Here is a 26,461-nt window from a genome sequence, read left to right as displayed (position 1 = left end):
GACAGAGCAGACAGGCTAGGGACAGAGCAGAGAGGCCAGGGACAGGGCAGAGAGGCCAGAGACAGGGCAGAGAGGCCAGGGACAGAGCAGACAGGCTAGGGACAGAGCAGACAAGCTAGGGACAGGGCAGAGAGGCCAGGGACAGAACAGACAGGCTAGGGACAGGGCAGAGAGGCCAGGGACAGAGCAGACAGGCAAGGGACAGAGCAGACAGGCTAGGGACAGAGCAGACAAGCTAGGGACAGGGCAGAGAGGTCAGGGACAGAGCAGACAGGCTAGGGACAGAAAAGACAGGCTAGGGACAGGGCAGAGTGGCCAGGGACAGGGCAGAATGGCCAGGGACAGGGCAGAGAGGCCAGGGACAGAGCAGACAGGCTAGGGACAGGGCAGAGAGGCCAGGGGCAGAGCAGACAGGCTAGGGTCAGGGCAGAGAGGCCAGGGGCAGAGCAGACAGGCTAGGGTCAGGGCAGAGAGGCCAGGGACAGGGCAGAGAGGCCAGGGAGAGAGCAGACAGGCTAGGGACAGAAAAGACAGGCTAGGGTCAGGGCAGAGAGGCCAGGGACAGGGCAGAGAGGCCAGGGACAGAGCAGACATGCTAGGGTCAGGGCAGAGAGGCCAGGGACAGGGAAGAGAGGCCAGGGACAGGGAAGAGAGGCCAGGGACAGGGTAGTGGCCAGGGACAGGGCAGAGAGGCCAGGGACAGAGCAGACAGGCTGGGAAAGAGCAGACAGGCTAGGGACAGAGCAGACAGACTAGGGACAGGGCAGACAGGCTAGGGACAGAGCAGACAGGCTAGGGACAGAGCAGACAGGCTAGGGACAGAGCAGACAGGCTGGGAAAGAGAAGACAGGCTAGGGACAGAGCAGACAGGCTAGGGACAGAGCAGACAGGCCAGGGACAGAGCAGACAGGCTAGTGACAGAGCAGACAGGCTAGGGACAGAGCAGACAGGCTAGGGACAGGGAAGAGAGGCCAAGGACAGGGCAGAGAGGCCTGGGACAGGGCAGAGAGGCCAGGGACAGAGCAGAGAGGCCAGGGACAGGGCAGACAGGCTTGGGACAGAGCAGAGAGGCCTGGGACAGGGCAGAAAGGCCCAGGACAGGGCAGAGAGGCCAGGGACAGGGCAGAGAGGCCAGGGACAGGGAAGAGAGGCCAGGGACAGAGCAGAGAGGCCAGGGACAGGGCAGAGAGGCCAGGGACAGGGCAGAGAGGCCAGGGACAGAGCAGACAGGCTAGGGACAGAGCTGCCTGTCTGGGGGACTCAATCAAATCAAATTTATTTTATATAGCCCTTCGTACATCAGCTGATATCTCAAAGTGCTGTACAGAAACCCAGCCTAAAACCCCAAACAGCAAGCAATGCAGGTGAAGAAGCACGGTGGCTAGGAAAAACTCCCTAGAAAGGCCAAAACCTAGGAAGAAACCTAGAGAGGAACCAGGCTATGTGGGGTGGCCAGTCCTCTTCTGGCTGTGCCGGGTGGAGATTATAACAAAACATGGTCAAGATGTTCAAATGTTCATAAATGACCAGCATGGTCGAATAATAATAAGGCAGAATAGTTGAAACTGGAGCAGCAGCACAGTCAGGTGGACTGGGGACAGCAAGGAGCCATCATGTCAGGCACTCCCGGGGCATGGTCCCAGGGCTCAGGTCCTCCGAGAGAGAGAAAGAAAGAGAGAATTAGAGAGAGCATATGTGGGATGGCCAGTCCTCTTCTGGCTGTGCCGGGTGGAGATTATAACAGAACATGGCCAAGATGTTCAAATGTTCATAAATGATCAGCATGGTTGAATAATAATAAGGCAGAACAGTTGAAACTGGAGCAGCAGCACAGCCAGGTGGACTGGGGACAGCAAGGAGTCATCATGTCAGGTAGTCCTGGGGCATGGTCCTAGGGCTCAGGTCCTCCGAGAGAGAGAAAGAAAGAAGGAGAGAATTAGAGAACGCACACTTAGATTCACACAGGACACCGAATAGGACAGGAGAAGTACTCCAGATATAACAAACTGACCCTAGCCCCCCGACACATAAACTACTGCAGCATAAATACTGGAGGCTGAGACAGGAGGGGTCAGGAGACACTGTGGCCCACTCCGAGGACACCCCCGGACAGGGCCAAACAGGAAGGATATAACCCCACCCACTTTGCCAAAGCACAGCCCCCACACCACTAGAGGGATATCTTCAACCACCAACATACCATCCTGAGACAAGGCTGAGTATAGCCCACAAAGACCTCCGCCACGGCACAACTTAAGGGGGGGGGGGGGGGGGGGGCGCCAACCCAGACAGGATGACCACATCAGTGACTCAACCCACTCAGGTGACGCACCCCCTCCAGGGACGGCATGAGAGAGCCCCAGTAAAGCCAGTGACTCAGCCCCTGTAATAGGGTTAGAGGCAGAGAATCCCAGTGGAAAGAGGGGAACCGGCCAGGCAGAGACAGCAAGTGTGGTTCGTTGCTCCAGAGCCTTTCCGTTCACCCTCCCACTCCTGGGCCAGACTACACTCAATCATATGACCCACTGAAGAGATGAGTCTTCAGTATTGACTTAAAGGTTGAGACCGAGTTTGCGTCTCTGACATGGGTAGGCAGACCGTTCCATAAAAATGGAGCTCTATAGGAGAAAGCCCTGCCTCCAGCTGTTTGCTTAAAAATTCTAGGGACAATTAGGAGGCCTGCGTCTTGTGACCGTAGCGTACGTGTAGGTATGTACGGCAGGACCAAATCAGAGAGATAGATAGGAGCAAGCCCATGTAATGCTTTGTAGGTTAGCAGTAAAACCTTGAAATCAGCCCTTGCTTTGACAGGAAGCCAGTGTAGAGAGGCTAGCACTGGAGTAATATGATCACATTTTTTGGTTCTAGTCAGGATTCTAGCAGCCGTATTTAGCACTAACTGAAGTTTATTTAGTGCTTTATCCGGGTAGCCGGAAAGTAGAGCATTGCAGTAGTCTAACCTGGAAGTGACAAAAGCATGGATTAATTTTTCTGCATCATTTTTGGACAGAAAGTTCCTGATTTTTGCAATGTTACGTAGATGGAAAAAAGCTGTCCTTGAAATGGTCTTGATATGTTCTTCAAAAGAGAGATCAGGGTCCAGAGTAACGCCGAGGTCCTTCACAGTTTTATTTGAGACGACTGTACAACCATTAAGATTAATTGTCAGATTCAACAGAAGATCTCTTTGTTTCTTGGGACCTAGAACAAGCATCTCTGTTTTGTCCGAGTTTAAAAGTAGAAAGTTCGCAGCCATCAATGTGTGCACGTTCAGGCGTCTGTCTCTGTTGTGTACACAAAGCCCTGAGTCCCTCCAACCCTAATGCAGATAACAGCCATCAGCACTGAGTGTCCCTGTTACCAGTCTAGAGCACACAGACCAGACCCAAAACGAACAACAGACGGATACAAACACAGACAGAACAGCTGCTCTGATAACAGGGACACACAGTTAGCCCTGTTAAAATGTGGACTCACAGATGAACCTATTCAGTTCAGTTATCAAGGTAACACAAGAAAGCCTTTGTCATTTCATTTGAATTGATTAGCACACTGAACATTGTTTAATTGATTGCTTAAGTCCATTGAAAGATGGATGCTCTTGTTGTCTTGCTCTGCCCGGAATGTCCGGAAACTGATTTCGATTGACTAGTCTGATAGCAGGGAGAACATCGACCAGTAGCCTTCAACCACGTTACAATGCCTCATTTTCTTCTCTGATGATTCTCGTTTGACTGCAGCCAAGTTCCATATAAACAACGGTTTCAGTATGCAAATGACTCCTGCTCTCCATGTTCACCATTAACCTCCTTTCTTCCTTCCACCTCCTCTTTAACCTGGCTGGAACTTACTCTGCAAATTAGGATATTCCCTCAATGTACATCATCAGCCCTGGCTGGCTGGGTCTCTGTTCAATTAGTCACTTGATTATCCTCCCAGAAACATGAGATACTGTGGGATGTTCGTCTGTTGCAGAGCCAGAGCCATTCACGTCCACAGCAATCTACTAACACATCTCTAAATGGACAGACTCTGGGACTTCACTAGAAACAACTAGACGTTTCTGTTTCTACTAACACATCTCTAAATGGACACACTCTGGGACTTCACTAGAAACAACTAGACGTTTCTGTTTCTACTAACACATCTCTAAATGGACACACTCTGGGACTTCACTAGAAACAACTAGACGTTTCTGTTTCTACTAACACATCTCTAAATGGACAGACTCTGGGACTTCACTAGAAACAACTAGACGTTTCTGTTTCTACTAACACATCTCTAAATGGACAGACTCTGGGACTTCACTAGAAACAACTAGACGTTTCTGTTTCTACTAACACATCTCTAAATGGACACACTCTGGGACTTCACTAGAAACAACTAGACGTTTCTGTTTCTACTAACACATCTCTAAATGGACACACTCTGGGACTTCACTAGAAACAACTAGACGTTTCTGTTTCTACTAACACATCTCTAAATGGACAGACTCTGGGACTTCACTAGAAACAACTAGACGTTTCTGTTTCTACTAACACATCTCTAAATGGACACACTCTGGGACTTCACTAGAACCAACTAGACGTTTCTGTTTCTACTAACACATCTCTAAATGGACAGACTCTGGGACTTCACTAGAAACAACTAGACGTTTCTGTTTCTACTAACACATCTCTAAATGGACAGACTCTGGGACTTCACTAGAAACAACTAGACGTTTCTGTTTCTACTAACACATCTCTAAATGGACACACTCTGGGACTTCACTAGAAACAACTAGACGTTTCTGTTTCTACTAACACATCTCTAAATGGACAGACTCTGGGACTTCACTAGAAACAACTAGATGTTTCTGTTTCTACTAACACATCTCTAAATGGACAGACTCTGGTGCTCGTATGGTAATCCCATCCATTCCAGACTATTTGGTTCTAAAAGTGGATTTATTCTTGAACTCATAGGAGTGTTTCTGTTCCACAGCATTTAACCACATTGGTTCATATATACAGTGTACAGCATGTCATAAGCAGAGTGGATTGTACACTGCATTCACCCAGATATCTTTTTATTTTTGCTTCCATCAAGCCGTAAGAGATGGCAGCCATCTCTCATAAGAGCTGATCTCGGATCAGCTCTCCTTGCCCTAACCTTTTCAATGAACCTGCTAACATCGACACTAGCCAGGAACACGTTTGTTTACAACGTGAAATCAACACAACGAGGATCCACTTGCTTGTAAGATATTTTGCTCAGCTGCCATTTTGGCTTCCTAAAACTGCTGCGTAATATCAGAAGCCGGTGTCAGGGACGGAGATGGGGGACGGGGGGAGGTTTAGGTGATCGCTCCAGTGAGCCGTGAGAGGCGCCCCGGACCAGAGCTACCTCGTTAGCATGCACCTCACCACACCGCAAGGCCGGTCATTAATGAACACAGACAAACCAGTAGCAGACGAAAAACAGAGCTGAGTGTCTACTCTGTCCCTGTTGTTGATTACAGGCTGGTTTAGGCTGGATCACTGGTTGGTTAAGAAGAGAAGAGATAAACACACAGCTAATTACATGCTGCTGAACTGCTTCCAGGGTCGCCACACAAACACATTTATGCACGCACACACAAATAGACACGAACACACACACCAGACAGAGACAACGAAACAAAGACCTGAGAGAAGAGGAGGGAAAGAGAAGTAGGGAGGTGGATGGATGGATGGATGGAGGGAGAGAGGGAAAAGAGGGAGAGAGGAGAGAGTGGAGGAGGGGGGAGAGAGGAGAGAGAGAGAGGAGGGAGGGAGAGAAGAGAGAGAGGAGGAGCGGGGGAGAGAGAGAGGAGGGAGGGAGAGAGGAGAGAGAGGAGCGAGGGAGAGAGAGAGGAGGAGGCAGGGTGAGAGAGAGGAGGAAGGAGGGAGATAGAAGAGAGAGATGAAGATGGAGGGAGAGAGGAGGGAGGGAGAGATGAGGAGGGAGGGAGGGAGAGAGGAGAGAGAGAGGAGCGAGGGAGAGAGAGAGGAGGAGGGAGGGTGAGAGAGAGGAGGAAGGAGGGAGATAGAAGAGAGAGATGAAGATGGAGGGAGAGAGGAGGGAGGGAGAGATGAGGAGGGAGGGAGGGAGAGAGGAGTGAGAGGTGGAAGGAGAGAGAGAGGGAAAGAGAGAAGGAGAGAGGAGGAGGAGGGAGGAGAGAGAGAGGAGGATGGAGGGAGAGAGGAGAGAGAGATGGAGGGGAAGGGAAAGGGTGGGAGAGAGAAGATAGAGAGAGGTGGAGAGAGGAAAGAGAGAGGAGGAGGGAGAGAGGAAAGAGAGGAGGAGGGAGTGAGAGTGAGGGAGAGAGGCTAGAGAGAGGAGGGAGGGAGGGAAGGAGAGAGAGATGTAAAGAGGGAAAGAGAGAAGAGGGAGAGAAAGAGGAGATAGAGAGAGGAAAGAGAGAGGAGGAGGGAGAGAGGAAAGAGAGGAGGAGGGAGCGAGAGTGAGGGAGGGAGAGAGGCGAGAGAGAGGAGGGAGGGAGGGAGGGAGGGAGGGAGGGAGGGAGGGAGGGAGGGAGGGAGGGAGGGAGGGAGGGAGGGAGGGAGGGAGGGAGGGAGGGAGGGAGAGAGAGATGTAAAGAGGGAAAGAGAGAAGAGGGAGAGAAAGAGGAGATAGAGAGAGGAAAGAGAGAGGAGGAGGGAGAGAGGAAAGAGAGGGAGGGAGGGAGGGAGGGAGGGAGGGAGGGAGGGAGGGAGGGAGGGAGGGAGGGAGAAAGATGGTGAGAGAGAGGGAGAGAGGAGGAGGGAGAGAGGAGAGAGAGAAGGGAGGCAGAGAGGGAGGGAGGGAGACAGGAGAAAGAGTTGGAGGGGAGAGAGGGAGGGAGAGAGAGAGGGAGGGAGAGAGGAGAGAGAGGAGGAAGGGAGGGGGAGAGAGAGAGGAGGGGGGAGGGAGGAGAAAAAGAGAGGAATAGAGAACACTAACGAGGTTGGAAACCATCAGTATGTTCTGTAAAAGAGACAGAGACAGGGAGTTTATGCTTCGTCAGTGTGAGGTCACATGACGATCTTTGATTTGTGTCAGGGCATGGGTATACATGTGTTTAGTCAATATAGACTGAGTGTACAAAACATTAGGCCTTTTCCATGACAGACTGACCAGGTGAATCCAGGTGAAAGCTATGATCCCTTATTGATGTCACTTGTTAAACCCACTTCAATCAGTGTAGATGAATGGTAGGAGACAGGTTAAAGAAGGATTTTAAAGCCTTGAGACAATTGAAACATGGATTGTGTATATGTGCCAGTCAGCAAGACAAAATATTTCAGTGCCTTTGAACGGGGTAGGGTAGTGGGTGCAGTTCTGAGTGTGTCAAGAACATCAATGCTGCTGGGTTTTTCATGCTCAACAGTTTCCTGTGTATCAAGAATGGTCCACCACCCAAAGGACATCCAGCTAACTGGACACCTCTGTGGGAAGCATTGGAGTCAACATGGGCCTGTGGAACGCTTTTGACACCTTGTAGAGTCCATCCCCCGACAAATTGAGTCTGTTCTGAGGGCAAAAGGGTGCAACTCAATATTAGGAATGTGTCCTTAATGCATAGTCAGTGTATGTGTGGGCACTCTTATTGGCCCCCCCCCCCCATTCCTACTGGACGACACTCTAGCAACAAAGACTTCTCTAGAAATTGGATATTGGCTGCCAGGTATTGGAGGTTATTTATAAGTCTGTCACGATAGAGGGGAATAACCTTAGAATATTGCTTTTATTAAATGTGAAAATAGGAAATGTATACAGAAATGTATTTCGTAGTTCTTCAATCCCAAGTGGTGTGTTTTCTCATCCACACATCATTTGTGTGAGATGTACGTGAGGTGAATGTTCTTGATAGCAGTCAAGGGTGTGTGTGTGTGTGTGTGTGTGTGTCTGTCGAGTTGTCTAAATCCCTAGATGGTTTGCAGGCAGAAGCAGTGTTACAGGGGTATAATCTCTCCTCCAAATCCAATGAGTCCCGTCTTCTGTGCCAGGGGGTGTTGTTGCTCTGTGAAAAGAGATAGAGGGGGAAGGAGGAGAGTTAGAGAGGAATCACATCCTTCCCTTGGGCCTCCGGGACTTTCCAAACTACACCAAAGAGAGGGTGGCAGGTTTAACACAAAGTATAATTGGGTAAGACCCCAGGGGCTCAGACAGATATCAGAGGGAAGTTGAATAAGAGAACTAAAGATATAAAATAAATGTAATTTATTTGTGCTGGGAAGACCACCTTAGTTATTATGGAGAATGGACTGGTCAGCTTTGGGCTAGAGATATGTGTTTGTGTGTGTGTGTGTATGTGTGTGTGTGTATGTGCGCACGTGTGTTTGTGTAACTGTGTCTTCCAGTCTAGTAAAATACCATACAAGGCCAGGTATATGTTAACGTTTTATGGATTAACTTTAAAGGCTGACTTTTACAGGAGTACATGACCCCAGCCTGTTAAACTCCAGACTATTCAGACGTCATTACAGATTGAAAGAATACAGAGTGAAGATGGGACATCCTCGGTAAGCACGTGGATCCATAACATTGTGACACACTGTTCCCACAAGGTCATGTGGGGAGTCTTTGTGTGTTCTCACGCAAATAAACAATTACACACACACACTGAACGAAAAGGTCTGAATGCACAGATAGTTGTTGTGGGATGTTTGAGTTGCATATGTAGAGTTGCTAGGTGACATGTTGAATTGTGTGGAATGGACCAATTATTAATAGATTATAAATGAGTGTGCTGTGTGTGTGTGCATTTGTGTACTGTGTCATCAGTAGATTACTGTATACAGTGTGTGTGTGTGTGTGTGTAGGCCTACACAATATCTATCGGACCACATTTGCCCAGGTTGGGTGTGTGTGTCTGTTTTCACAATGCACGAACAGACTGTTTGCGCAGTGTGTGTCGTATTGGTGTTTGGTTGTGTGTGTGCGCGCATTTGTATGTGTGTGGCGGTGCCCTTTCCAGTGTGTACAGACATAATGACGTGGTCGCCAGAGGTTCGGTCTTGCTTGACTGCGTGTAATTGAGCTGACAACAGAACAATCACATTTCTCAGCTCAATAAAATCACAGGTTGTACAGACTGATTAATAAACAGAATTAATCAGACAAAACAATATCCAGTTTATTCCTTTTAATTCAAGATCAAAATATACAAGATTTTTCCCCTTTTTTCCGCTACAATTGAAAAATACAGTATATTGAGTCTCTATTCCGTTTGGTTTCTATGAGTGAAAATGTTAAGTGTTTTTAACAAACAATTACAATTTTCGTTGAACTCTTCAAAGTGACTCACATATAGTTTCTCTCTCTCTCTCTCTCGCTTATGCACGCAAGTAACGCACACGCACACACACAAAACAAAGATAGAGTTTAAAGTTCCAAATGTTGTTTCAATAACCATTTACAGTGTGCAGTCTACACTGTCCGACCAGGTGTGTGAATTTATTCAGAGCATGGTAGGGTAGATAGACAGAGTACAGACTGTGTACTGAAGCCAACATGCCCTCAACAGCTGGAGTTTAGAACCAATATATTCTAGGTGCCCATGAGAGAACCAATCAAAGTCCTGCAGGTAAGCAGATGGTGGTCTGAGTGTGTTCAGGTTGTCATGTGATAAACAGACCACTTTTTAATCAGCACTTTATTAGGAGTTATACAGTAATTAGCTTACCAAGTGTGTGTGTTTGAATGTGTGTGTGTGTGTTTGAACTCCTCCAGTGTTTGTGAACCTATGGACATTGGACAATGTGTTAATTAGATTGCCAACTCTATAAAAATGTCCATTATATTTATCTTCCCGAAACAGTGGACTGCTATACGGCACAATACCTCAGGTACAGACACCCCAACAATACCTCAGGTACAGACACCCCAACAATACCTCAGGTACAGACACCCTAACAATACCTCAGGTAAAAATACCATCACAGTGTTTTTTCAACTTCTGTTCTCTCCCACTCACACTCTCTGTTCCCATGGTAGGGTGAGCTGATGTATCTTGGCAATGTGTTTTGGAGGGGTGACCTCTCTCTTCGCTGCATCAGAATTGTACTCTTAACAATCCCCTATGTACCCCTCATACTGCTCAGAGCCTCCTTCCTCTCTTTCAGTCCTCTCTCCTGCCTCTCCCCCCTTCATCTCTTCTTCTCACCTCCCTCTGTCCCACTTTCTCTCTTTCTCTGTCCACCAGCTCTCTCCCCCCCCCCTTCTCTCATCTCTATCCCCTTCTTCCCACTTCTCTCCCTCTGTCTATTTTCAGGTCTCCACCTTCCTCCCCCTTCCCCTTCTCTCTCAGGGTCTTTTGGTGGTGTTCTTGACAAACTTGTCACTGAGTTGTGTGATGAGGTCAGCTAGTTCTCCGGTGGCCTGAGACTTCTCCTCCAGGAGCTCATAGCGCAGGCTGGAGATGTCCTGCTTGATCTCCTTCAGCTCACCTATAAGACACAAACACACACAGCCAGACAGTCACACACACACCAAAACATATGAATGAAACATAACATAACAACGCCCTGACCTGAGTATTCTTTGTTTTCTTTATTGTTTTGGTTAGGTCAGGGTGTGACATGGGTGATGTTTGTGTTTTTGTACTGTCTATGGGTTTTGTAGGTTTATGGGGTTGTTTATCATCTAGGTGTTTATATATGTCTATGGTTGCCTAGATTGTTTCTCAATTAGAGGCAGGTGTTTATCGTTGTCTCTGATTGGGAACCATATTTAGGCAGCCATCTGCTTTGGGTATTTTGTGGGTTATTGTCTATGTCTATGTGTTAGTTGCCTGTGTCTGCACTTATCATATATAGCTTCACGTTCGTTTTGCTGTTTTTGTATAGTTTAAGTTTTCAAGTGTTCTTCGTTAAATAAATAAGAGGAATGTATTCTCATCACACTGCGCCTTGGTCTCCTCTATACGACGAACGTGACAAAAACAAACGCAAAGAAACACACACATCAGCCTGGAGATGTCCACTATTACCTCATTACAAATCTTCAATTAAAAAAACACATTTTGAAATTTTGCTCATAATAGTCTTCTTTAAGTCCAAAGTGATCTGTAGGATACAATACACACTCACACTCAGAACAGCAACCCAGTCACACTCACACTCACGACAGCAACCCAGTCACACTCACGACAGCAACCCAGTCACACTCACAAGAGCAACCCAGTTACACTCACACTGACAACAGCAATCCAGTCACTCACACTGACAACAGAAACCCAGTCACTCACAAGCACAACAGAAACCCAGTCACAACAGCAACCCAGTCACACTCACAACAGCAACCCAGTCACACACACGACAGCAACCCAGTCACACACACGACAGCAACCCAGTCACACACACGACAGCAACCCAGTCACACTCAGGACAGCAACCCAGTCACACTCAGGACAGCAACCCAGTCACACTCAGGACAGCAACCCAGTCACACTCACGACAGCAACCCAGTTACACTCACACTGACAACAGCAATAAAGTCACTCACACTGACAACAGAAACACAGTCACAGACAAGCACAACAGCAACCCAGTCACACTCACGACAGCAACCTAGTCACACTCACGACAGCAACCCAGTCACACTCACGACAGCAACCCAGTCACACTCACGACAGCAACCCAGTTACACTCACGACAGCAACCCAGTTACACTCACACTGACAACAGCAATAAAGTCACTCACACTGACAACAGAAACACAGTCACTCACACTCACAACAGCAACCCAGTCACACTCACGACAGCAACCCAGTCACTCTCACGACAGCAACCCAGTCACACACATGACAGCAACCCAGTCACACACACGACAGCAACCCAGTCACACACACGACAGCAACCCAGTCACACTCAGGACAGCAACCCAGTCACACTCACAACAGCAACCCAGTTACACTCACACTGACAACAGCAATAAAGTCACTCACACTGACAACAGAAACACAATCACTCACAAGCACAACAGCAACCCAGTCACACTCACGACAGCAACCCAGTCACACTCACGACAGCAACCCATTCACACTCACGACAGCAACCCAGTCACACTCACAACAGCAACCCAGTTACACTCACAACAGCAATCCAGTCACTCACACTGACAACAGAAACCCAGTCAGTCACAGTCACAACAGCAACCCAGTCACACTCACAACAGCAACCCAGTCACAGACACGACAGCAACCCAGTCACACACACGACAGCAACCCAGTCACACAGATGACAGAAATCCAGTCACACTCACGACAGCAACCCAGTCACACTCACGACAGCAACCCAGTCACACTCACGACAGCAACCCAGTCACATTCACGACAGCAACCCAGTCACACTCACGACAGCAACCCAGTCACACTCACGACAGCAACCCAGTCACACTCACGACAGCAACCCAGTCACACTCACGACAGCAACCCAGTCACACTCACGACAGCAACCCAGTTACACTCACACTGACAACAGCAATAAAGTCACTCACACTGACAACAGAAACCCAGTTACTTACAAACACAACAGCAACCCAGTCACACTGACCACATCAACCCAGTCACACTCACAACATCAATCCAGTCACAACATCAACCCAGTCACACTCACAACACCAACCCAGTCACACTCACAACATCAACCCAGTCACACTCACAACATCAACCCAGTCACACTCACAACATCAACCCAGTCACACTCACAACATCAACCAAGTCACACTCACAACATCAACCCAGTCACACTCACAACATCAACCCAGTCACACTCACACTGACCACACCAACACAGTCACAATCCCACTGACCACACCAACCCAGTTACAATCACATTGACAACACCAACCCAGTCACACTCACAACAGCAACCCAGTCAGGCAGAATCTGGTGAGTTACATAAAGTCGACGTTAAAGGAGATTAGATCTTCACCTTCATTGACGTCATCATTCTCTCTGTCAACCTGAGCCTTCAGAACATACCGCTTAATGAGACGCTTCATGATCTTCTGTAGGAGGAGAGATGGATGAGGGGAGAGGAGGATGGGAGGAGAGTGCAGAGAGGTGAGAAAATATGAAAGGGAGAGAAGAGGTGGAGAGGAGAGAGTTGGAGTTATGAAAGCTGAAAATATTATACTAGGTTATTATACAAAACTAAAATTAATCATGAGAAAACTATTTAGCAAACTGAAATAAAATAATAACTATTTAACCTTTATTTAACTCGGCAAGTCAGTTAAGAACAAATTCTTATTTACAATGTGATAAAGGAATTTATATGTTTAAAGTAATGACTAAAGAATTCAACCCTGAAATCATAGAATTGTATGAAATGTGTTAGAGTCAAAATTCCATAATGTGTGTGTGACTAGACCATTGTGTTACTATGTAGCAATGTGACAGTTGAGACAACAAAGGACAACTAGACTACACATGACCTGGTTATAACTCTGAAAAAGCTGACAACAGGAAAGAGGGCCCTTCCAAGGCCTCTAATTTAGGGAGGAGAGGAACGGCGAGAAACTGCCAAGGCTGGGAGAAAAGTGACACAACTGTGTGTGTGTGTGTGTGTGTGTGTGTGTGTGTGTGTGTGTGTGTGTGTGTGTGTGCATTTTTGACTTCAGAGCTCTCTGAATAAAAAACTAGCCTATTGCAGACTGGGGGCTTTGTCTAATTCTTCATTAACCAGGGTCTTACAAACTTCTGGGAATTGGTCAAAGCTATAGTGATAGTTGAGTTCAACCATTGTGATAAAAATTCTCATGACACAATGACAGCCTTCCCGGGAACAGTGGGTTAACTTCCTTGTTCAGGAGCAGAATGACAGATTATTATGTTGTCAACTCGGGGATTCGATCCAGCAACATTTCGGTTACTGGCCCAACGCTCTTACCACTAGGCTACCTGCTGCCTTGAACTAGCAATAGCTATCATTAGCTAACAGGGGAAAAACTGCTAGGTGGCTAACAAATGCTAAAACGTATTAGATTGGGAGAGAGACTTACCTTCCAACATATTTTGTTTGCACCAGTCTCTGCGCTATTCCTTTAAATCCAAGTCACATCGAGATTGATTTTATAATTTAAACACAACCTAACCTTAGCTCCTGAGAACCCATACAGCCATAGGGTTCTCATTTCAACAATTGACCCCAGTGGGGCAACTGTACCAACACTTTATCCACACGTTGATAATTACTACGCTTTTGGAAACCTCAGATATTCTACTTTCATATGTACCTTGAACACTCAGTTTAATTATCAACCAAAAATAATTTTATGAATACAAAACAATATACTTATTATGCGTGTTTATCTCAAAGATTCCCGCTGAGGTTTTACATGGAACTTCCTGAGCTAATGGAAACTCGGGTGGGAAGAGAAAACAACAACATCAGCTCGAAGCTGTGTTAAATATAACATGTTTCACCACAGATTTCCACAGAGGTTGTCTTTTGTAAAGTTATTTTGTGATGATAATTAAGTTGAGTGTTCAAGGTTTCCAAAAGCGTATTGCAATAATGGATCAATTGTTTCTAGACAAATCAAGTGTTTTCTTGACCAAATGACCAGCCAATCAAAAGGGACGTGGAATGACTCCAACGTAGCATTGGTGTCATGAGAAGACCTAACCTAACCTATGACCTGACCCATCACCGTATGTCTTACTGCCCCCAGTTGGTAGAAGTGACGTAAAATTAACGCACAAAACTATACCATATACCAATTGGCTCCTAGCCTCTCACACTTTCTGTCCCTAACACTAAAACTGAAATTAAATAAAAAACTAAATGGAAGCATTTGTATACAACTATAACTAAATACAACTAATATAAAAACAAAAAACTATAATAACATTGAAGCAGTGTTTGAAAAAGTACCCAATTGTCATACTTGAGTAAAGGTAAAGATACATTTATAGAAAATAACTGTCTTGTTAAATAAATGTTAAATAAAAATGTAAAAATTAAAAAGGAAAAGTGAAAGTCATCCAGTAAAATACTACTTGAGTAAAAGTATAAATGTATTTGGTTTCAAATATACTGAAGTATCAAAAGTAAAAGCAAAAGTAGAAATAATTCCACATTCCTTATATTAACCAAACAAGACAGCACAATTTTATGTATTATTTATTTAGTTTACGGATAGCGAGGGGCACACTCCAAGTATTTGTGTTTAGTGAGTCCGCCAAATCAGAGGCTGTAGGGATAACTAGGGATGTTCTCTTGATAAGTGTGGGAATTTGACAATTTTCCTGTCCTGCTAAGCATGGGAAATGTTTGACACTTTTGGGTGTAAAATGTATGGCGTAAAAAGCACATCCTTTTCTTTAGGAATGTAGCAAAGTCAAAAGTAAAAGTTGTCGAAAAATATAAATAGGGGGCCTCCCGGGTGGCGCAGTGGTTAAGGGCGCTGTACTGCAGCGCCAGCTGTGCCATCAGAGTCCTGGGTTCGCGCCCAGGCTCTGTCGTAACCGGCCGCGACCGGGAGGTCCGTGGGGCGTCGCCCGGGTTAGGGAGGGCTTGGTCGGTAGGGGTGTCCTTGTCTCATCGCGCACCAGCGACTCCTGTGGCGGGCTGGGCGCAGTGTACGCTAGCCAAGGTGGCCAGGTGCACGGTGTTTCCTCCGGCGCATTGGTGCGGCTGGCTTCCGGGTTGGATGTGCGCTGTGTTAAAGAAGCAGCGGCTTGGTTGGTTGTGTATCGGAGGACGCATGACTTTCAACCTTCGTCTCTCCCGAGCCCGTACGGGAGTTGTAGCGATGAGACAAGATAGTACAACAATTGGATACTACGAAATTGGGGAGAAAAAGGGGTAAAAAAGAAAAATATAAAATGTAAAGTAAAGTACAGATACCCCTCCAAAACTACTTAACTAGCACTTTAAGTATTTTTACTTACACAAATTTCCTGTTAGCAAACTATAGTTTTGGCAAGTTGGTTAAGACACAAGTCATTTTCCTAACAATTGTTTAAAACAGATTATTTCACTTATAATTCACTGTATCACAATTCCAAAGGGTCAGATGAATGTGCCTTTAAACGGCTTGGAAAATTCCAGAAAATGATGTCATGTCTTTAGAAGCTTCTGATAGGCTAATTAACATCATTTGAGTCAATTGGAGGTGTACCTGTGGATATATATTCAAGGCCTATCTTCAAACTCAGTTGCCTCTTTGCTTGACATCATTGGAAAATCAAAAGAAGTCAACCAAGACCTCAAAGTTTCTTTTAGACCTCCACAAGTCTGGTTCATCCTTGGGGGCAATTTCCAAATGCCTGAAGGTACCACGTTCATCTGTACAAACAATAGTACGCAAGTATAAACCCCATGGGACCACGCAGCCGTCATACTGCTCAGGAAGGAGATGCGTTCTGTCTCCTAGAGTGGAACGTACTTTGGTGTGAAAAGTGCAAATCAATCCCAGAACAACAGCAAAGGACCCTGTGAAGATGCTGGAGGAGACAGGTACAAAAGTATCTATATCCACAGTAAATCGAGTCCTATATCGACATGACCTGAAAGTTCGCTCAGCAATGAAGAAGCCACAGCTCCAAAACCACCAAAAAAAGCCAGACTACGATTTTCAACTGCACATGGCGACAAAGTTCGTACTTCTTGGAAAAATTTCCTCTGGTCTGATGGAACAGAAATAGAACTGTTTGGCCATAATGACCATCATTATGTTTGGAGGAAAAAGGGGGTGGCTTGCAAGCCGAAGAACACCATCCCAACCGTGAAGCACGGGGGTGGCAGCAATCATGTTGTGGGGGTGCTTTGCTGCAGGAGGGACTGGTGCATTTCACAAAATAGATGTCATCATGAGGATGAAAAATGATGTGGATATATTGAAGCAACAACTCAAGACATCAGTCAGGAAGTTAAAGTTTGGTCGCAAATGGGTGTTCCAAATGGACAATGACCCCAAGCATACTTCCAAAGTTGTGGCAAGATGGCTTAAAACTTATTGAGGGCCGGTGGCAGTATTCGGTATTTCGGATACCGAGCTAGGATATGCATATAATTGGTAGTATTGGATAGAAAACACTCTGAAAATAAAATAATAAATATAAAATAAAATAATGTAATGTCTGGCGAAAACCCGAGGAGAATCCATCCAGATTTTTTTTTTTAGGTGTCTGCCCATCCAAATCCTTGCTTATGGGAAAATCAAAGGAATACCTCACAGATTGGAGTTCCTAGGGATTCCCCTAGATGTCAACAGTTTCAGTTTTGTTTTTTGAAAAATGAGCTAGAATTTGTAGTATTTCTAGGTGGCTCCCATTTTGACTGTAGTATTGTGGCGTGCATTGATGAGGGCCCACACTTCGTTATTTATCTCCGGTAATGAACATACTATTCTCCGTCCTAAATGTGATTGTTTATTTACATATTATGGTACCTGAGGATTGATTAGAAACGTTGTTTGACTTTTTTGAACAAAGTTTATTGTTAACTTTTGGGATTCCTTTGTATGCATTTTGAAGGAGAGAAACAAGTGGACTTGTGAACCAAGTGATCCAATGATCCAAAACATAAAGCAAAATCTACAATGGAATGGTTCAAAAATAAACATATCCAGGTGTTAGAATGGCCAAGTCAAAGTCCAGACCTAAATCCAATCGAGAATCTGTGGAAAGAACTGAAAACTGCTGTTCACAAATGCTCTCCATCCAACCTCACTGAGCTCGAGCTGTTTTGCAAGGAGGAATGGGGAAAAAATTCAGTCTCTCGATGTGCAAAACTGATAGAGACATACCCCAAGCGACTTACAGCTGTAATCGCAGCAAAAGGTGGCGCTACAAAGTATTAACTTAAGGGGGCTGAATAATTTTGCACGCCCAATTTTTCAGTTTTTGATTTGTTAAAAAAGTTTGAAATATCCAATACATGTTGTTCCACTTCATGATTGTGTCCCACTTGTTGTTGATTCTTCACAAAAAAATACACTTTTATATCTTTATGTTTGAAGCCTGAAATGTGGCAAAAGGTCACAAAGTTCAAGGGGGCCGAATACTTTCGCAAGGCACTGTATCTGTCTCGATAATTGTCTATTTCTCCCTGGCTCTATCATTCTCTTTCCTTCTGTGCCCCCCATTTCCCTCTGACTTGTTCTCTTCCATTACCCTCCCACACCCCTCTTCTTTCTTTCTTTCTCTTTCTTTCTTTCCCTCTTTCTTTCCCTCTTTCTTTCTTTCTTTCTTTCTTTCTTTCTTTCTTTCTTTCTTTCTTTCTTTCTTTCTTTCTTTCTTTCTTTCTTTCTTTCTTTCTTTCTTTCTTTCTTTCTTTCTTTCTTTCTTTCTTTCTTTCTTTCTTTCTTTCTTACTTACTTACCTGGTATCTGGTAGGGTGTTTGATAGGTTGTCTGAGAGTGGACTCCTCTCGTAGTCGACCATGGGCCATGTAGCGTTCACCCTGCAAAAACACAACATGAGTTATACATATATAAACAGAAGAAACCCTGTGCACAGCACAGCATCTAGATCAGGGCTCTCCAACCCTGTTCCTACACAGCTACCGTCCTGTAGGTTCACTCAAACCATAATACAGAAAACATGATCCTAATAATTAGCTTGTTTATCAGCTGAATCAGGTTACTTACAACTGGGGTTGGAGTGAAGACCTACAGGAGGGTAGCTCTCCAGGAACAGGGTTGGAGTGAAAACCTACAGGAGGGTAGCTCTCCAGGAACAGGGTTGGAGTGAAAACCTACAGGAGGGTAACTCTCCAGGAACAGGGTTGGAGTGAAAACCTACAGGAGGGTAGCTCTCCAGGAACAGGGTTGGAGTGAAAACCTACAGGAGGGTTTCTCACCAGGAACAGGGTTGGAGAGCCCTGCTCTAAATCCAGGTGCTGGTATTGGCAGGAACAACTAGTATTCCCGAAATTCAGTATGCAGGAACAAATACTATTCAAATTTCAGTATGCAGCCTCCCGGGTGGCGCAGTGGTCTAAGGCACTGCATCGCAGTGGTCTAAGGCACTGCATTGCAGTGCTAGCTGTGCCACCAGAGACTCTGGGTTCGAGCCCAGGCTCTGTCGCTGCCGGCCGCGACCGGGAGGTCCATGGGGCGACGCACAATTGGCCTAGCGTCATCCTGGTTAGGGAGGGTTTGGCTTGTAAGGATATCCTTGTCTCATTGCGCACTAGCGACTCCTGTGGCGGGCCGGGCGCAGTGCGAGCTGACCAGGTCGCCAGGTACGGGAGTTGGGAGTTGTAGCGATGAGACAAGATAGTAACTACTAACAATTGGATACCATGAAATTGGGGATGATAATAATAAGAATAATAATTTCAGTATGCAGAAACAACTAGTATTCTGAAATTCAGTATGCAGGAACAACTAGTATTTAATATTCAGTATGTAGGAACAACTAGTATTCAGCATTCAGGAACAACTAGTATTCAATATTCAGTATGCAGGAACAACTAGTATTCGAAATTCAGTATGCTGGAACAACTAGTATTCCGAAATTCATTATGCAGGAACAACTAGTATTCAGTATTCAGGTTGCAGGAACAACTAATAGTCAAAATTCAGTATGCAGGAACAACTAGTATTCAGCAACAACTAGAATTCAATATTCAGTATGCAGGAACAACAAGTATTCAATATTCCGTATGCAGAAACAACTAGTATTCAATATTCAGGAATGACTAGTAATCAATATTCAGTAGGCAGGAATGACAAGTATTCAATATACAGGAACAACTAGTAATCAATATTCAGTAGGCAGGAATGACAAGTATTCAATATACAGGAACAACTAGTAATCAATATTCAGTAGGCAGGAATGACAAGAATTCAGGATTCAGTATGCAGGAACAACTAGTATTCAATATTCAGTATGCAGGAACAACTAGTATTCAATATTCAGTAGGCAGGAACAACTAGTATTCAATATTCAGTAGGCAGGAATGACAAGAATTCAGTATGCAGGAACATCTAGTATTCAATATTCAGTATGCAGGAACAACTAGTATTCAATATTCAGTAGGCAGGAACAACTAGTATTCAGTAATCAGATTGCAGGGACAACTAGTATTCAATATTCAGTATGCAGGAACAACTAGTATTCAGTATGCAGGAACATCTAGTATTCAATATTCAGTATGCAGGAACAACTAGTATTCAATATTCAGTAGGCAGGAACAACTAGTATTCAATATTCAGTAGGCAGGAACAACTAGTATTCAAAATTCAGTAGGCAGGAATGACAAGTATTCAGTATACAGTATGCAGGAACAACTACAGAAGACAGGTGATCAACCTTGACTTTAGTTAGTATTTATTTATATTGTTCATGTATATGAAGAGAAGTTAGCCACAACAACACAATATTAGGTATACTGTACATGAGAAGTCAGCCATAACAACACAACATGAGCTATACATGAGGAGGAGTTAGCCAAAACAACACAACATAAGCTATATATGAGGAGAAGTTAGCCACAACAACACAACATGAGCTATATATGAGGAGGAGTTAGCCAAAACAACACAACATGAGCTAAATATGAGGAGAATTCAGCCACAACATCATGAGCTATACTTGAGGACAAGTTAGAAACAACAACATGAGCTATATATGAGGAGGAGTTAGCCACAACAGCATTACATGATATATATACGAGAAGTTAGCCACAACAACACAACATGAGCTAAATATGAGGAGAATTCAGCCACAACATCATGAGCTATATTTGAGAACAATATAGCCACAGCAACATGAGCTAGACATGAGGAGGAGTTAGCCACAACAATACAACATGAGCTAAATATGAGGAGACGTTAGCCACAACAACATAACATGAGCTATATATGAGGAGGAGAAGTCAGTCAGAACAACAGAACATGAGATATACTGTATATGGAGAAGTCAGCCACAACAACACAACATGAACTATATATGAGGAGAAGTTCTCAACAACAACATGAGCTATACATGAGGAGAAGTTAGCCACAACATGAGCTATAAATGAGGAGAAGTTAGCCACAACATGAGCTATAAATGAGGAAAAGTTAGCCACAACATGAGCTATATTTGAGGAGAGGTCAGCCACAACAACATGAGCTATATTTGTTGACAAGTTAGCCACAACAACAAGAGCTATACATGAGGAGTTAGCCACAAAAACACATCATGATCTATATGTGAGGAGAAGTTAGCCACAACAACAAACAATGATCTATATATGAGGAGTAGTTAGCCACAACAACATGAGCTATACATGAGAAGGAGTTAGCCACAAAAACACATCATGAACTACATATGAGGAGAAGTTAGCCACAACAACACAACATGAGCCATATTTGTTGACAAGATAGCCACAACAACATGAGCTATACATGAGGAGGAGTTAGCCACAACAAGACAACATAAGCTGTAAATGAGGAGAAGATATCCACAACAACACAAGCTGTAAATGAGGAGAAGTCAGCCACAACAACATGAGCTATACAGGAGTAGGAGTCAGCCACAACAACACAACATGAGGTATATATGAGAAGTTAGCCACAACAAAACAACATGAGCTATATATGAGGAGAAGTTAGCCACATCATGACCTATAAATGAGGTGATGTCAGCCACAACAACATGAGCTATATATGAGGAGAGGTCAGCCACAACAACACAACATGAGCTATATCTGAGGAGTTAGCCACAGCAACACAACATGAGCTATATATGAGGAGGAGTTAGCCACAACACAACATGAGCTTTATATAAGGAGAAGTCTGCATCAACAACATGAGCTATAAATGAGGTTAGACACAACACAACATGAGCTATATATGAGAAGTCAGCCTCAACACAACATGAGGTATATTTGAGAAGTCAGCCACAAGATCATGAGCTATATTGAAGAACAATTTAGCCACAGCAACATGAGCTATACATGAGGAGTTAGACACAACAACACAACATGAGCTATATATGAGGAGAAGTTATTCACAACAACATGAGCTATACACAAGAAAGATTTATCCACAACAACACAACATTCAGTAGGCAGGAACAACTAGTATTCAGTAATCAGATTGCAGGGACAACTAGTATTCAATATTCAGTATGCAGGAACAACTAGTATTCAGTATGCAGGAACATCTAGTATTCAATATTCAGTATGCAGGAACAACTAGTATTCAATATTCAGTAGGCAGGAACAACTAGTATTCAATATTCAGTAGGCAGGAACAACTAGTATTCAATATTCAGTAGGCAGGAACAACTAGTATTCAAAATTCAGTAGGCAGGAATGACAAGTATTCAGTATACAGTATGCAGGAACAACTACAGAAGACAGGTGATCAACCTTGACTTTAGTTAGTATTTATTTATATTGTTCATGTATATGAAGAGAAGTTAGCCACAACAACACAATATTAGGTATACTGTACATGAGAAGTCAGCCGTAACAACACAACATGAGCTATACATGAGGAGGAGTTAGCCAAAACAACACAACATAAGCTATATATGAGGAGAAGTTAGCCACAACAACACAACATGAGCTATATATGAGGAGGAGTTAGCCAAAACAACACAACATGAGCTAAATATGAGGAGAATTCAGCCACAACATCATGAGCTATACTTGAGGACAAGTTAGAAACAACAACATGAGCTATATATGAGGAGGAGTTAGCCACAACAGCATTACATGATATATATACGAGAAGTTAGCCACAACAACACAACATGAGCTAAATATGAGGAGAATTCAGCCACAACATCATGAGCTATATTTGAGAACAATATAGCCACAGCAACATGAGCTAGACATGAGGAGGAGTTAGCCACAACAATACAACATGAGCTAAATATGAGGAGACGTTAGCCACAACAACACAACATGAGCTATATATGAGGAGGAGAAGTCAGTCAGAACAACAGAACATGAGATATACTGTATATGGAGAAGTCAGCCACAACAACACAACATGAACTATATATGAGGAGAAGTTCTCAACAACAACATGAGCTATACATGAGGAGAAGTTAGCCACAACATGAGCTATAAATGAGGAGAAGTTAGCCACAACATGAGCTATAAATGAGGAAAAGTTAGCCACAACATGAGCTATATTTGAGGAGAGGTCAGCCACAACAACATGAGCTATATTTGTTGACAAGTTAGCCACAACAACAAGAGCTATACATGAGGAGTTAGCCACAAAAACACATCATGATCTATATGTGAGGAGAAGTTAGCCACAACAACAAACAATGATCTATATATGAGGAGTAGTTAGCCACAACAACATGAGCTATACATGAGAAGGAGTTAGCCACAAAAACACATCATGAACTACATATGAGGAGAAGTTAGCCACAACAACACAACATGAGCCATATTTGTTGACAAGATAGCCACAACAACATGAGCTATACATGAGGAGGAGTTAGCCACAACAAGACAACATAAGCTGTAAATGAGGAGAAGATATCCACAACAACACAAGCTGTAAATGAGGAGAAGTCAGCCACAACAACATGAGCTATACAGGAGTAGGAGTCAGCCACAACAACACAACATGAGGTATATATGAGAAGTTAGCCACAACAAAACAACATGAGCTATATATGAGGAGAAGTTAGCCACATCATGACCTATAAATGAGGTGATGTCAGCCACAACAACATGAGCTATATATGAGGAGAGGTCAGCCACAACAACACAACATGAGCTATATCTGAGGAGTTAGCCACAGCAACACAACATGAGCTATATATGAGGAGGAGTTAGCCACAACACAACATGAGCTTTATATAAGGAGAAGTCTGCATCAACAACATGAGCTATAAATGAGGTTAGACACAACACAACATGAGCTATATATGAGAAGTCAGCCTCAACACAACATGAGGTATATTTGAGAAGTCAGCCACAAGATCATGAGCTATATTGAAGAACAATTTAGCCACAGCAACATGAGCTATACATGAGGAGTTAGACACAACAACACAACATGAGCTATATATGAGGAGAAGTTATTCACAACAACATGAGCTATACACAAGAAAGATTTATCCACAACAACACAACATTCAGTAGGCAGGAACAACTAGTATTCAGTAATCAGATTGCAGGGACAACTAGTATTCAATATTCAGTATGCAGGAACAACTAGTATTCAGTATGCAGGAACATCTAGTATTCAATATTCAGTATGCAGGAACAACTAGTATTCAATATTCAGTAGGCAGGAACAACTAGTATTCAATATTCAGTAGGCAGGAACAACTAGTATTCAATATTCAGTAGGCAGGAACAACTAGTATTCAAAATTCAGTAGGCAGGAATGACAAGTATTCAGTATACAGTATGCAGGAACAACTACAGAAGACAGGTGATCAACCTTGACTTTAGTTAGTATTTATTTATATTGTTCATGTATATGAAGAGAAGTTAGCCACAACAACACAATATTAGGTATACTGTACATGAGAAGTCAGCCGTAACAACACAACATGAGCTATACATGAGGAGGAGTTAGCCAAAACAACACAACATAAGCTATATATGAGGAGAAGTTAGCCACAACAACACAACATGAGCTATATATGAGGAGGAGTTAGCCAAAACAACACAACATGAGCTAAATATGAGGAGAATTCAGCCACAACATCATGAGCTATACTTGAGGACAAGTTAGAAACAACAACATGAGCTATATATGAGGAGGAGTTAGCCACAACAGCATTACATGATATATATACGAGAAGTTAGCCACAACAACACAACATGAGCTAAATATGAGGAGAATTCAGCCACAACATCATGAAACATCATGAAAGATTTATCCACAACAACACAACATTCAGTAGGCAGGAACAACTAGTATTCAGTAATCAGATTGCAGGGACAACTAGTATTCAGTATGCAGGAACATCTAGTATTCAATATTCAGTATGCAGGAACAACTAGTATTCAATATTCAGTAGGCAGGAACAACTAGTATTCAATATTCAGTAGGCAGGAACAACTAGTATTCAATATTCAGTAGGCAGGAACAACTAGTATTCAATATTCAGTAGGCAGGAACAACTAGTATTCAATATTCAGTAGGCAGGAACATCTAGTATTCAATATTCAGTAGGCAGGAACAACTAGTATTCAATATTCAGTAGGCAGGAACAACTAGTATTCAAAATTCAGTAGGCAGGAATGACAAGTATTCAGTATACAGTATGCAGGAACAACTACAGAAGACAGGTGATCAACCTTGACTTTAGTTAGTATTTATTTATATTGTTCATGTATATGAAGAGAAGTTAGCCACAACAACACAATATTAGGTATACTGTACATGAGAAGTCAGCCATAACAACACAACATGAGCCATATTTGTTGACAAGATAGCCACAACAACATGAGCTATACATGAGGAGGAGTTAGCCACAACAAGACAACATAAGCTGTAAATGAGGAGAAGATATCCACAACAACACAAGCTGTAAATGAGGAGAAGTCAGCCACAACAACATGAGCTATACAGGAGTAGGAGTCAGCCACAACAACACAACATGAGGTATATATGAGAAGTTAGCCACAACAAAACAACATGAGCTATATATGAGGAGAAGTTAGCCACATCATGACCTATAAATGAGGTGATGTCAGCCACAACAACATGAGCTATATATGAGGAGAGGTCAGCCACAACAACACAACATGAGCTATATCTGAGGAGTTAGCCACAGCAACACAGCATGAGCTATATATGAGGAGGAGTTAGCCACAACACAACATGAGCTTTATATAAGGAGAAGTCTGCATCAACAACATGAGCTATAAATGAGGTTAGACACAACACAACATGAACTATATATGAGAAGTCAGCCTCAACACAACATGAGGTATATTTGAGAAGTCAGCCACAACATCATGAGCTATATTGAAGAACAATTTAGCCACAGCAACATGAGCTATACATGAGGAGTTAGACACAACAACACAACATGAGCTATATATGAGGAGAAGTTATTCACAACAACATGAGCTATACACAAGAAAGATTTATCCACAACAACACAACATAAGCTGTAATTGAGGAGAAGTTAGCCACAACACAACATTAACTATATATGAGGAGAATTTAGCCACAACCTGACCTATAAATGAGGAGAAGTCATCCACAACAACATGAGCTATACACAAGAAAGATTTATCCACAACAACACAACATAATGGGGCGGCAGGGTAGCCTAGTGGTTAGAGCGTTGGACTAGTAACCGGAAGGTTGCGAGTTCAAACCCCCGAGCTGACAAGGTACAAATCTGTCGTTCTGCCCCTGAACAGGCAGTTAACCCACTGTTCCCAGGCCGTCATTGAAAATAAGAATTTGTTCTTAACTGACTTGCCTGGTTAAATAAAGGTAAAATAAAATAAATAAAAAAAATAAATAAGCTGTAATTGAGGAGAAGTTAGCCACAACACAACATTAACTATATATGAGGAGAATTTAGCCA

The 26,461-nt window shown here is 43.7% G+C and overlaps 1 protein-coding gene across 1 annotated transcript in view; it reads right to left on the bottom strand.

The window, feature by feature from the left end:
* Nucleotides 1-9,118: 9,118 nt before the first annotated feature.
* Nucleotides 9,119-26,461, bottom strand: part of LOC110504418 (short transient receptor potential channel 7-like) — a 63,397-nt gene continuing 46,054 nt past the window's right edge. Inside the window, exons 9-11 of the mRNA XM_036970441.1 lie at nucleotides 18,318-18,398; nucleotides 12,918-12,993; nucleotides 9,119-10,430 (exon numbers count right to left, since the gene is read on the bottom strand). Of these exons, the coding sequence (XP_036826336.1) occupies nucleotides 10,288-10,430; nucleotides 12,918-12,993; nucleotides 18,318-18,398 (300 nt within the window). The 3' untranslated portion in view covers nucleotides 9,119-10,287. The remainder of the gene's footprint in view (nucleotides 10,431-12,917; nucleotides 12,994-18,317; nucleotides 18,399-26,461) is intronic.

The sequence above is a fragment of the Oncorhynchus mykiss genome, chromosome 31 (genome assembly GCF_013265735.2).
Source record: "Oncorhynchus mykiss isolate Arlee chromosome 31, USDA_OmykA_1.1, whole genome shotgun sequence".
Lineage (NCBI taxonomy): Eukaryota > Metazoa > Chordata > Actinopteri > Salmoniformes > Salmonidae > Oncorhynchus > Oncorhynchus mykiss.
This window is presented reverse-complemented; position numbering and strand designations above follow the sequence as displayed.